The sequence below is a fragment of the Echinops telfairi genome, unplaced genomic scaffold (genome assembly GCF_000313985.2).
Source record: "Echinops telfairi isolate 266 unplaced genomic scaffold, ASM31398v2 ScPeMD7_3;HRSCAF=10, whole genome shotgun sequence".
Lineage (NCBI taxonomy): Eukaryota > Metazoa > Chordata > Mammalia > Afrosoricida > Tenrecidae > Echinops > Echinops telfairi.
The window spans coordinates 39,438,977-39,452,710 of NW_022103899.1; the positions used below are offsets into that span (position 1 = coordinate 39,438,977).

Here is a 13,734-nt window from a genome sequence, read left to right on the forward strand (position 1 = left end):
TATGAAACATTTGGAAACTTTTCAGATCCCTAGCCTCCAAACAACATCAAATTACAACCACACATATAATATGCCCTTCACCCCACCCCGCACATATAGAATATCCATACAAATAAGTCTTTCTTAAGTAGCTCTTTCAAATATTCAAGTTTGGATGACTTTCAAAATCAAGAAATTTAGTACACACAGCAGAAAGATAGGAAATACTAACATATCTTCTGCATAATTATTAAGAGTATTGTTTCTTGTATTAGACATCTACTAACAACACTGCTTTGCCTGCTTGTTTTACTCTAGGACAATAACTTGTCTTTATTAATAGGATTTCTATGAATATTCTTTCATTTAGAAGTATAAATGCACTTTTAAAAATCACCCAAATGCAAGATTTTCTTGTAATTTGAACATTTAAAGAACTTATTGGTTAGGAAATTCAGTCAGCATGCGATTTTTATTCCTTTGCTACATCAGAGGTATCACCAGGCATGTTCTCAGATTAACATCATCTAAAAGATTTTATTAAATGACTGGGCATTAAAATATGAGCTTGATCCTCTGCTACAGTAAAAATATCCCCTAGGCACATTCTCAGATTCTTAAAATTCTTTAAAAACATATTATTTTATGATTGACTATGAAAATGTAAGTTTTATATATTGTATGGTACTATAATATATTAAATATTACATATTATAGCTACAAGGATTAATACAATGCTTAGAATGTTTTTACCCTAAATCTTAATTTTAAATAGGAGTGATTTGTAGTTTCTAATAATTCTACTATAAAATAATTTTTAAATTTTGCTCTTTTGTTCTCATCTACTGAGACCCTGCATACACAACAAATATATTTTCATTGCTTTAAATTTCACATTTAATAATTTAATAAATTTAATGAGCAGAAGTAGTTTTAATTAATGCATTCTTAAGGAAGTGAACAAGTGCAGTGGTTAAAAATAATACGTTTCCTATCAGATCTGGAAATTGTACATTTACATATAACTAAGAAATATTTACAAATGAGCTAGAAAATACATTTTTATAATAGTAGGTAAATGATGAATTTACGATACCAGTGAAATGAAAGATAAATCTGGTATCCCCCTTTTTATTTTAAGAGTATTTGTTAGGCAGGGGTTTGACCTTGTTCAAAACAGTTCAATCATTATCAACCGAACATATGTATTGCATTGCAACCAGATTTCTGGCATGTGGGATTTCGGCCTAAGTAGTAAACTAGTAGCAATACCCTTTAAAGATGGTGGCAGATACACATTCAAAAATGGCGTGGTCAGCTGCCATCTTTAAGTATAGCACCACTGCCTGTTGCCCACTCTGATCTGAATCCCATTAGCAAGAGATCTGGCTGCTTGGCAGTGTGTCCTCTCTCTCACAGTCAGCCATGATTGAACCAGTGTGTATCTGCTTGATGCCTGGTGGGAGGGCATAGAGTACTTACATGTGTGGATAATATATACAGTGCAATGATTCCCTTAGAAAAGTCTGGACCCTATATAATCTGAACAATCATGTAATTGTTAGGTGTAGTAATCAATCTGAATCAATGAAATGAAATTTTGTAAAATACAGCATTATTAGTTTTTGTGGAATCTCTAAGCAAGCATATAGTTTAGAATAATAGTATAAGCATAAGGTTAAACTTATTTAAATAATCCATTTATTAAATGGACCTAGTAATTTTGTAGTTCAGATGTCATCCAATTTCTTTACTGCTAATTTGTATTGAGATTGCTCAATATTCTATATCATATGAAACCTTTAAAAATTGGGTTAATAATTTTTATAGATTCTGTATAGTACTATAGAAACATTAAATACTAAAAATGTTTTTATTACTGAAAAAACACTTAGAAAACATCATTGTGAATTCACTTAATCTTATGACACAGACAAATGAATTTTTCTGTATTATCAATTTATAAAAAAAACCCTGAGTAGTAAAATTTCAATTTTATTCTTTCAGCTTTTAAATAGCAAATACATTAATTTACAACCTTTGAAAATGAAAATTCTTGAACCATATCTGGCTTGCCATTTTTGTAAAGTTTTTTTGGGAACACAATCCTGAGTTATCTTTTACATGATGTGGATTTGATTGACGAAGTTAATTAGCTGAGATAGCAGCCTGGTAACCCACAAGCTTTTTTCTTTTTTGGTGAATAATATTATCTAAAATATTTACTATCTGCTCCTCTACATAAAAAATTTCCAGCTTCTGTAATATATATTGGTGCATGTGGTAGGAAATTGTTTAATGAATTGCTAAAATGTTGACACCATGGGTTTAATCCATGTTATAGTTAAGTGGTCTGGTAGTTTGAACTTATCCAGCTGTTCTGAAGTAAGACCCTGTGGTTTGCTCTTGTAAAGATAATAGTCTAGAAAATCCTATGGGGAAGTTCTACTCTGTTTCATGAGTGGCTATGATTTTAAAATTGATTCCCTGACACCTGGTAACTTTTATGTCAGTTTAGAAATATTCTTTAGGTATATTAATTTCCCTAGGAGCAAAATTAAAGAAAGAGTTACAAAAAAGGAAATACAGTAGTGTACTTTAAGTATACTTTTGAAAAAATATATTATCAGATAATGTGATTAAATATATTTATATATCATTAATAATAGATGGTCCTCAAATAAGTAAATGTTTAAGCATAATCTCCACACTGACATTTTTGGTTTTAATTTTTGGTAATCAGAAATATGTACCAGAATTATTTGTTATAATTTAAAACCTGCATAGAAAAAAGCAGTGCTACAGGGAAATTAGATTTTGACTTGACCAGATAAATATTTGAATTTACTTTGTTTGGCAGGTAGTCATGGCTATTGAGAAATAATGCCACCTTCTGTAGCACAACCTGACCATGCTGAGTTTCAAGATTGGGGGGGGTGGGGGGGGGTCTCCCTGGTAGGGAATTTACAACTAATGGAAGGAGAAAACTAAGATCAAATCCAGTAACACATTATAAACCTTATGTATTCATTAATATGACCAACACCAATGAGGGAGGGGAACCCTGGTGGTGTCGCAGTTAAGCATTGGGCTGTGATCTGCAAGATCAGCAGTTCAAAACCACCAGCCGCTCCACGGGAGAACGATAGGGCTTTCTACTTCCATAAACAGTACCAGTCTTGGAAACTCACAGGGACAGTTCTACCCTGTTCAATATGGTCACTATGAGTCAGCATTGACTCAATGTCAGTGAGTTTGGTTTTTGTTGTTTATTTGTTAATTAGGGAAGTGGTCATGATATGATGGTTGCCAAAGAGAGTGGTAGAGATGATAGCAACTTTGTGGGGCTTGAATTTAGGAAGATTATGCAGTAGAACCCTGGTACTTGACCATATCAGTACTCGACATTTTCAAATTTCGACGCAAATGTCGAGAAAATTTTGCTTCTGAGCTCGAACCAAACCTCAGATCCAATAGGATCAGGTATCAGGCATCAATGACCCAGAACAAAAAATCATATCACTTTGAATGAGGGGGAGTACAGAGTGGAGACACAAAGCCCATCTGTAGGCAATTGGACATCCCCTTACAGAAGGGTCACAAGGAAGAGATGAGCCAGTCAGGGTACAGTATAGCACCAATGAAACATACAATTTTCCTCTAGTTCTTTCATGCTTGGCAAACCACCCCGCCCCCTATGACCCTAATTCTACTTTACAAATCTGGCTAGACCAGAGTATGTACACGGGTACAGATAAGAGCTGGAAACAGGGACTCCGTGACAGATAAACCCCTCAGGACCAATATTGAGAGTAGCCATACCAGTTATTTCTTATGGATGGGAAAATGATTCGGAACGCGACTGCATCGCATCTCGATGCTCCTTCTAGAATGGATTAGCGTTGAGGGCTGGGGTTCTACTGTATAAGGGAGCTTTTTGTGAGTTTCAAAAGAGAGAATGCAGTATGTCATATAGGAGAGAAAAGCAATTAGGTCAAATAGCCTTTTACCACTTCATGAGTTTTGACCTTATCTATAAATTGATTTGAATGTTTTAGAGGGTTTTAAGTGAATAAGTGATATAAGTATAACCTAGTCTGTACTTTAGAAATCTTCCTCTAGGAGCAAAGATTTTAGTATAAGGACCTGTCGTTTGGTGTTGTTCAGTTGATTCCAATTCATAGTAATCCCATGTGACAGAGTAGTACTGCCTGACAGGATTTTTTTCTTGGCTTAAATCTTGAAGGAAGCCCATTGCCAGGTCATCCTCCCATGGTGCTGTTGGTAGGCATGAACCACTAAAGTTTCAGTTAGCAGTCAAACACATAAACATTTGAGTCACCAGGACTTGCATTAAATCTTAGAAAATTACAGTTGGAGGTAACCCTAGAGATGATCAACCCAGCCATGTCATGTTGGACAGTTTATTTGAACAGAGCCACAGCTAAGGAGGAGTTCTCTTGCCTTCAGTTCAGTAATTCTGTCTCTGACTCTGTTGATTCGTTCTCCTGGTGTGCCATTTGTCCTAAACTATTCCAGCCCCTAAGAGCACCCTTTTGTCTAAGGTTCACTCTGCCTCGCTGCAGTAAATCCAGTTGTTTCCCGTAATCAGTCTTGGTTGTTGATTTCTTCCTTCCATATCCCCACTCTGTTCCTGTGGAGTCTCCCTTTTACCAAATCAATTCTCTTTTCCTTAGTGCTACTTCCACTACTACTAGTATAGGTCCTTCCCTCATTACTCTACAAAGATAGCCGAAACCAGGCTCTCACTTTAAAGAAACTTTCTGGAAGTTTGGTAATCACAGAAGGGGATTATAATATAGAGACCATAAAATAAAACTGCATACTAGATACCATGGTCTCTAGGTCACATGTTTCTCCTAAACAAATATGAATTTTAGAACTTTATTTAGATAGGACACATTTTCTTATGGGAATCGAAATCTCCAGAAATTGCCTCGGTCCCTAAAGAAGAAAGCCTTTCCCCATTATTCAGTAGAGCCGTTTAGTTCTGTGGAGCCATGCTGTCTTGGCCTGTCTGGAATCTCTCTACTAGAAATTAAACCATTATTCTCAAGTGATTCTGGCTCATAGGGGCCCTATAGGAAAGAGTACAACGGTTTCCAAGGCTGTACATCTTTCTGGAAGCAAGCTGCCACATCTTTTTCTCAGGGAGCTGGCTGTTGGTGGGTTTGAACCACTCATCTTTAGGTTCACAGTTGACTGCTTGATTATTGTGCCACCGGGTTTCCTTATTGGAAATGAGAATCTTCCATTTATTTATGCATAACCTAGGGCTCACTTAAATATTTTCTAGATGAAGAAGTTCTCATCTCCTTTCCTGGGTTCCCACCCCCCACAAGGGCATCTTTGCTCTTTGATAATACTTTTATGTGAGCATATGTCATCCATCTCCTTCCCTCCACTGACTTATTTCTTGGCTGCTAAGTTAGGATTTATTCACCCTCAAAGTACATTCTTCTTCTCTGTCTTTCCCTTTGGTTGCCATTTTTACTCTCTTGCTCTACATTTTCCTCACATACTTCAAATGTTTTGAACATAGATTATTTTTCTCTTTCTTTGTATTTTCTATTTCTTACTCAATCAGTTTTTCTCTAGTTTGACTTGTTCTTATAATCCACTGAAGATAGGGTGCTAGTAAAAATGCCTCCAAAGGTAAAAGAACAGTTATTTATAATATTTCACCACTAATTTAATTTTTATTAATTATAGAAGAGATAGCAATTTGAGTACATTCCAAATGTACTTTACACAATTGATGTATGTATGGACTGTGATAAGAGTCATATGAGCCCCTAATAAAATGATTTAAAAAAAGAAAAAGAAAACAAAACAGCAACAACAAAAAAGAGTACATTTCTTTAATTTGTGAAGCAGATTAATATTTCTTCTTGCAGCCAATAAAATCTGACATCATGAATAATTACTCAGATGTGGGCAGTGGAGTTACAACTTTATGGGGGTGGTTATTTTATGAAACTAGAGCCTAGAGTTAGCTTGCCTCTTTAAAAACTCCTTATGTATGCATGTGCTGTGTGTGCAGTTTTGCATTACTGACTACTGTGTAGTATGCATTACCAACTCTCAATAAGTACTACACAGCTACTTCTCCCTTTAGCAATAAACCTATTGCTGTTTTTCAGTGCTAAATTGGCTTCTATTTAGATGTCATGTTGTAAGACACAAAAAGCCTTGTTTGATTTGATCGTAGGTATGAATTAATACAGAAGGGGACAGCTGAACATAGAAATTCTGAGAATGTTCCAGATGTCTACATCCAGAATATGCTTTTAGGAAATGAGAACAGAACTTTGAAGAAAGAATTGAAGCACTACAAACAGGCAGCTGAGTATGTTATCTTTTAATGACCATGAAAATATATATATTATTTTTACCTAATAAAAATTATAATTGAAGGAAGCTAATGGGGGAATGCTGGTGAATGTACTAAAGCATGAATTCTGGAATACTGACATATTTAAGTTCTGGTTAGAAAGTCTGTGAAAGACTTTACCAACAGATTAACTGAAATGATGACCTGGATTCACAAAACTCATTCACTGACAAGAGTAGAATGCAGCGGGTTGTGAAGGAAATGGAATTTGTGATACAGTATTTCCTTACTTATGAATTTTGATGATCTTTTCTTGAATTGTGAAATGTTCTCCTGTGAAGATAAGCTAATATCTGAAATAATAATAATCTCTTATAGACAGCAGAGAGGAAAAGAGCTAGTTTATTCCTAGTAGAGGAACTTCAAGATTTAGAAATCCCCCCTTGGAAATTTTGTTCTGTAATTTCCTAGCACACATTTAGCATAGATGAGAAACCTAGCAGTTTGAAACTAAATCTCTCTGCATTTTCATCTTAAAAAAATTGATGGAAGGTATGCAATTTTCAGCAAATTTAGGTAAACAGTCAGTGTTTTTGCAGAAGACAACAATGTGAAAGTACAGACTTGGGTGAATCTCGAGCTCTCAGGTAGTACTATTTGGAAAATCACTCCTTCAATATGGACCTCGGACAGTTAGTTCATGCTTCACATACTCATTTTTATTAAACATGTTTTAGAAGAGCTTTCTATATTAAAGAATCTTATTAGGAACATGATATTTTAAAAATGTTTCTAAAAAAGTTAAATGCATAGAAACAATAGTTTTGATTGTACAATGAAGGAAACATTTGGAGGCCTTAATAAACGTTTAGGTGTGTTCTAAAATAAACTCCCACTTTTAAAAGTTGGCTCTAAATAAAAGATAATTTGTATGATTGAGTTATTATATGCATATATAGAAAGTTTCTCTGAGGAATGTACATTTCATATTTCCTGTGGGTAAACGATGTGGCATTTAAAAATTTACGTTTCACAAAGATGTGCATGATGATCCACAAGAGTGATATGTTTTTAGAACCAGGGTTTTTTCTATTCTTGGTTCCATTTCTCAGAAGTGGTTTGTACTGTTTGCCCTGATGCTCACTGTGATTTTGTGCAGACCCCTAATGCATGTGCTGGGAATTTAACCCAGCAGAGTTTTCAGAGTGCTGCCTGGCATACTGTTTCAGCTCCTGATTTCCTCTCAATTATTGCTTGAGTTTGCTAATTTTCTTTTGAATAGACACATCCTCTTTCTGCAAGGAGATTTGCCCCAGTCACATTAAATATTCATTGTTGATTAGTGGATGTTTATTGAATATTATTTAATAACTATAATCAACAGTATATAAACTATTATCCATGCAAATTAATATAATGTTAGAAAGGAACCATGATTAAAACAGGTACACTCAAATGAAGTCTGTCTCTTATTTGTGTTTGTTAAAATATCTGATTTTAGTTTTAGTTTCAGTGGCTTATGGATATTTTCCAAGTCTTATCTCATTTGATATACATGCTTACAAATAGGAAAAGAAACATATCATTTGATTTATCTGCATGACATGATAAATCTGAAGAAAACATGCTTGGCCCTTCGTCCAAAACCCTACTGATATCAAGTTGCTTCCTACTTACAGGGTCCGCAGAGAAAAGAATAGAACTGGTTCTTAAAATGTTTGAGACTATCAATTTATAAAACAAAACACAACTTTTATTGTAAAATAGGTGAAGGTTTACAGAGCTATCAGTTTTACATTAAACAGTTGATACACATTGTGCTTCATCTCACCCCTGGAATCACCTCAATGTGCCACCACTTATCTCACTTATCCCTATGTTTTCATTCCTCTTCCTTCTCCAACCCTCCTGAACTTTGACCTTTGATAAAATCTGCCATTTGACTTTAAAAGGTTGATTATTTTAAGATGCGCCTACTTCAGTAGCCCTGTGTTCCCCTTGTGGATTTGTCTATTGTTTGGCTGAAAATGATTCACAGAGATGAGTGGAGCAATCACTCTCATCTTTCTGGCACAGAGCAGCTGGTAGCTTTGAACCATCGACCTTGAGGGTAGCACCACAATGCTTAACACACTAAGCCACCAGGACTCTTGTGCCTCTTAGTTATTAATTTGTTGAATTCATGTTTTCATATTACCTCTTGGTAAATATGTCTCTGTAACTTTGTTCTATTGTATACCTGCTCAGAAAATGCAGAGTGAAGTTTGGGGGAAAATAATCCAGAGATTCATCTATCTTGCTATTATCAAGGTATTATCATTTTCTGCCTTGCCATTGGCTTGCCCCAAATTATATTGCCTTCCTTAACAAGAGTTTTCAATCTCACTTGTGAGGATATTTTTCTAACAGGAATTAGTGATAAATATGAGATTCCCTTTACTGAATTTGACAAAATGCTTGCTATTTCTTTAGATTTGGTTATTGTTTAAATAAGTGTTGATGTTAAATAATTTTATAATAATAATAATCGAAAAAAACATCTTACTGCCATTGAGTCAATTCCTACTGAAAACAACCCAAAAGGACAGAGTAGAACTGGCCCAGTAAATCTTTACAGGACTAGAACGCCTCATCTTCTTCCACAGAGCACCTGGTGGTTTTGAACGGCTGAGCTTGCAATGAGCAGCCTAGCTCATAAATCACTATGCCACTATGACTTTTTAATATGCAAAAAGTAATCTTACAGACAGGTCATGTATTGCCCTTGAATGTACTGGTAGCATTGAATGCTATATATAGAAAAATCAGATGAATTATGCAACTGTATAATTAATATTTATTTGGGGGAGAGTTGCTGTGAAAGAATACTCAATTTCAAGTTCAAGTACCTGTCCTCCAATATTCTGCTATGTATTAACTCAGCTTTCTTATTGTTAAACAAGGTGTAATTATACATAATATTATTAACTCCTAGGGACTAATGTGATAATTAAATGAGAAATCTATGTTAAGTAGCTGTAAAAATTACAACGTGCTTTGAAAATGCCAGCTATCTAAATGTATTAATAACAGTATCTCTAAAGGCTCTATCCCTTATTTTTTTGTAATTATCACATATTTAATATTTTGAAGTTCAGCAATGATGAAGTATGGGGGACGAAATGAAGCAGGAATGTTAATTCTAAAATATGATCTGAAATTCTATAATTAAAGCAAGGTTTTATCATTTTAAAATCATTTTATTAGGGGCTCATACGACTCTTATCACAATCCATATATACATCAATTGTGTAAAGCGCATTTGTACATTCATTGCCCAAGTATTATCATTTTCTACTTTGTCAGCATAACCAATTTAAAACAACAAAGGTTTTCAACAAATGTGCTTCAGATGTAAATTTTTTCTAATATAAATAGTTTGGGGAGTAGCTGTTAGGAACATTTGTTTATATATGCTCTAAGGGAAAGAGAATAATATTGTTGAAAAGTTATAGGTACATATAAGGTAAAATTTTGTTGCATACTGGATACTTGTTTGGTATTCTCACTTGACAAAGAACATAACTACAGTTTTCTATTGGATTGTGGACTAAATGCTTTTTTAAATGAAGAGACTTAGGATTTGATCTTAAATTAGCAGAGAACTGATTGCTGAGTGAAGACTAGAAAATTATTACTAAGAATTATACCTTCCACATTTAGGACCTAAACTTTGCTTTAATTGGTAGGTAGCATGCCAAAAGATTTATGTTACGAAGATGTCTACAAATGACTATTGTAGTTTCATCAGCTAACCTGTTTGTTTGATCTTGTTTTCTTTATTACTATCATTTTATACCTTTTCATACTGTAGGTACAGAAAAAATCTCAACGAATGTTTCATTCTTAATAACACTAATGTATTTGGACTTTAGTGTGTATTCTAGCTTCTACCTGCCTACTCTACTGGATTGGCCTTCAAGGACATTAAGTACTCTTTCCCCAATTTAGTAGTCTCCCCCCCTCACCCCATAATAATAAATGAAGAGAAATGGATTGCAGTGTACATGGATCAACAATTAATACCCATGGAAATAGTAGTCATTAAATCAAATATTGTATTGCAAAAAAGTAAATCTACTGCAAAACACTTCCTTAAAGTTCTAAGAAACGAAGTTGTCACTCTGATAGTCATCAAGGTGCCCCCGAAGCAAGTCAGGGCTTTATAAATCTCATTTAGAAGCGGGATTGAAAAAAAAAAATAACCCACACAGAATTGCTGCATTTGAATTGTAGTGTTGATGAAGACATGGGCACTGAGAAGACAGAACCAATCAGTGTTAGAATACAAGTAGTTCCTCTGGTGCGCCTTTGGTTCTGTTTATTTTGGGCATGCCATCAGGAAGACCAATTGCTGGAGGATGGCGTCATGTTTGGGAGAGGAAATAAAAACAAGCTGTGATGAGGTGGACTGGTAGAAGACCTTCAGCAGTGGGCTGAACGGTATTAAAGATCTGGGAAATGACACAGGACTGAGCAGCACTTTGTTCTGTTACACATAATGTCCCTATGCGTTGGTGTCACCTCAAAGACATCTATAATGAAAGCATCGTATTTATCTTTACTCTTCTCTCTCAGCTTCTGTGACACAGCATGCTGTATGCACCTCCGTTCTCCTCTTACTTCTGCTCCATTGATATCTCCAGGAAGATAGCGCTGACTTCATGCGGATATTGACAGTGGTTCTATATAACTTAGTGCTCCGAAGAAAAATAACACAGATAAAGAGAATAATCATGAATGGGAAATTTGTTTATATAGGATGACTAGTTTATATAGGAAGGTTCTTTCCATTATCTGAAGAAATGGAAGCAACAGGCCAGCTTGTAAACTTAGGAAAAGGAAATTTTGTCAGCGGCTCAGTCAAGATGTCATAGTGGCTGGAGCTGGGAAGTCAGTGGTTGTCCTCTGTCTTTGTTAGAACTTTGCTCTACCCCCTTCTCAACCCTGCAGGAGATGGGAGGAACCCTAGTGGTTACCCATTGAACTACCATCTGCAAGGTCTGCAGTTTGAAACCACTAGCTTCTCCACGGGAGCATGACAGGGCTTTCTACTCCCACAAACAGTTACAATCTTGGGAACTCACAGGGGCAGTTCTACACTGCCCTATAGGGTCGCTCTGAGTTTGCACTGACTCCATGCAGTGAGTGAGTGACCTGGGAAGCATAATATGAGCTGGTAGTATAGACTGGTAGAGGGACATGGCTTAGAAACAGAGAGAAGAGTTATGTCCTGCATAGTAACCGCCTCACAATTGATTTAGCATGTTAACAAACTCCTTATGAGACAGTTAGGTTTTGCAAAGAAAACATGTACAGTTGTCAAATTGCATTTTTACCACCACCCAAACTTTGGTTTAGGACAAACATTGATATCAGGCCAGGTATTGTGGTTAAATCAATACAAATATGTACTTCTGTGTCTCTTATTAGGGATAAAAGTATAATTAAGAGTGCAGTAATTGAGAATAATTTTAACTGTTTAGCATAAAGTCTGTTTAGTTAAACTCACTGAATTTTACAGTGCTGTGAAGAAAAATAACACATAAAGAGAAGATTAGCGTGAACAAGGATCCTGTTTTATATAGGATGGCTGGCGAGCAAAATTGACCATTTTTGCCTCTTTTACAGCGTTCTTTTGGACTAGACCTCATTTTGAATTCATGAAAATTTAAGTAACTTGCTATCAAACCAAGTCTTCCTTTACTTAAGGAAATATAATACAGGCTATAAAGGGGTTTTTGAGAGCCTGAAGATTGGGGAAAAATAATACTTACTGGAATTACTAAGTAGAAAATTTTAATGGATAATTTAAAAATGATAAAATATTTTTAAATTTACAGGAAATATAAACATGCAGAAAACAAAAATTAAATGGGAAGTAATATTGAGGGAAAATGCTTTCATTTATGAAATTCAATTCTATGAAAGGTCAGAGTCCTCAGCTTTTCTGAAGATCAATTTAATTCAATGACTTTCAGAAATAAACATGAAGGAGATAAAGATAATAATGCGGCCCATAAGGTTTCCTTGTTTAGGGTTTAGGTAATTACTTGTTAAATGAAGAAGGTATTTCTCCAGACATGAGTGTAACCCTTTCTTTTATGGTTAAGAGCATAATGAACATCGATCTCTAAATTGGTTGAATACTAATTCCATTTTAGTCATACGAAACATTGTACCATATTAATTTTAGTGGGTTAAATTAATTCATAAGGAGATAATAAAAGAACTGTCAATTATATAACGTTCTCATCAAGAATTACTTGGACTGAAATTTGCACATGAGAAAAATATATGGCAAAGACATCCAACTGGTGCAGGTAAATAGGAAAATGCATGGTGCTAAATGATGACAAAATTATCTGATAAAGTCAGTGTGATAGTTATATAATTTGGTGTCAATTTGGGACTTGAGAGGATCAAGAGTGAAGGGGTGGAGTCTGTCAATCAGATCGTAGCCAACTAGGCCTCTGTGGGGGCATGGCCTTCTGAGAATTCTGGGAACTCCTGGAATTTCCTCCTTGGAGGTGGGAGACACATTCTCTCTCCTTACTCCCTTGGACCCCTCTACTGACAAGACACGTCACTACGGTGATAGACCCGTGCCCAGGGAACTGGAGGAGCCACATGGAGACCCCTGCCAGTGCTGAGATGCTTACTTACACCACCACCCAATCCACATACTGTACATTCTACCCACTGGCCTGTGATCATCCTGCATTTGGCATCATTGCATATGTCTCATGAGTCTGAAGAGGACTTTATAGATTGGTATCGGACATATGGGCTAATATCGGACTTCTGGGCTTGGACTGGACTGGGTTGGGATACTCTCTTAACGTAAAATTACTCTTTATTTAAAAAGCTCTCTTATACACATATGAGTGTCAATGAATTTGTTTCTCTAGTCCGTCCATACTAACACAGTGTTTAGTAGTTCTTCCAAAATACTTAGTTAAAACAACTGAATGAAATTATTTCACTTTTGGCATTCACTTAAAAATAAACTTATTTAAACACATAAACCACATTCATATCATATTTGAGATGAAAGACTATTCAGACCTTAATATTATATACTCTAACTTTAAATTTTGATATTCTAGCTTTCTAAGTGAGTTTAAATTATCACTCTACAATCTACTTAACATAAATTATGTGAGAACATCTTGTATGTTTTGCTAATTTAAACAAAATGTTTTACTGAATACCTCTTATTGTATTGTACATGAAAAATAATCTATACTTATATTTCTATGTTAGTTTATATATAAAAAAGAATAAAACCATACCCAATGTGAATGAGGTGGGTGGGGCATGGAGGGGAGACCCAATGCCCATCTGTAGACAACTGGACA

General features: G+C 35.2%; 1 protein-coding gene across 1 annotated transcript in view; it reads left to right on the top strand.

Annotated features, from left to right (window-relative positions):
• The window catches only part of LOC101652497 (sperm-associated antigen 16 protein), a 101,808-nt gene that overhangs the window by 38,177 nt on the left and 49,897 nt on the right, over nt 1-13,734 (top strand). Inside the window, exons 5-6 of the mRNA XM_045296815.1 lie at nt 3,378-3,462; nt 6,212-6,349. Of these exons, the coding sequence (XP_045152750.1) occupies nt 3,378-3,462; nt 6,212-6,349 (223 nt within the window). The remainder of the gene's footprint in view (nt 1-3,377; nt 3,463-6,211; nt 6,350-13,734) is intronic.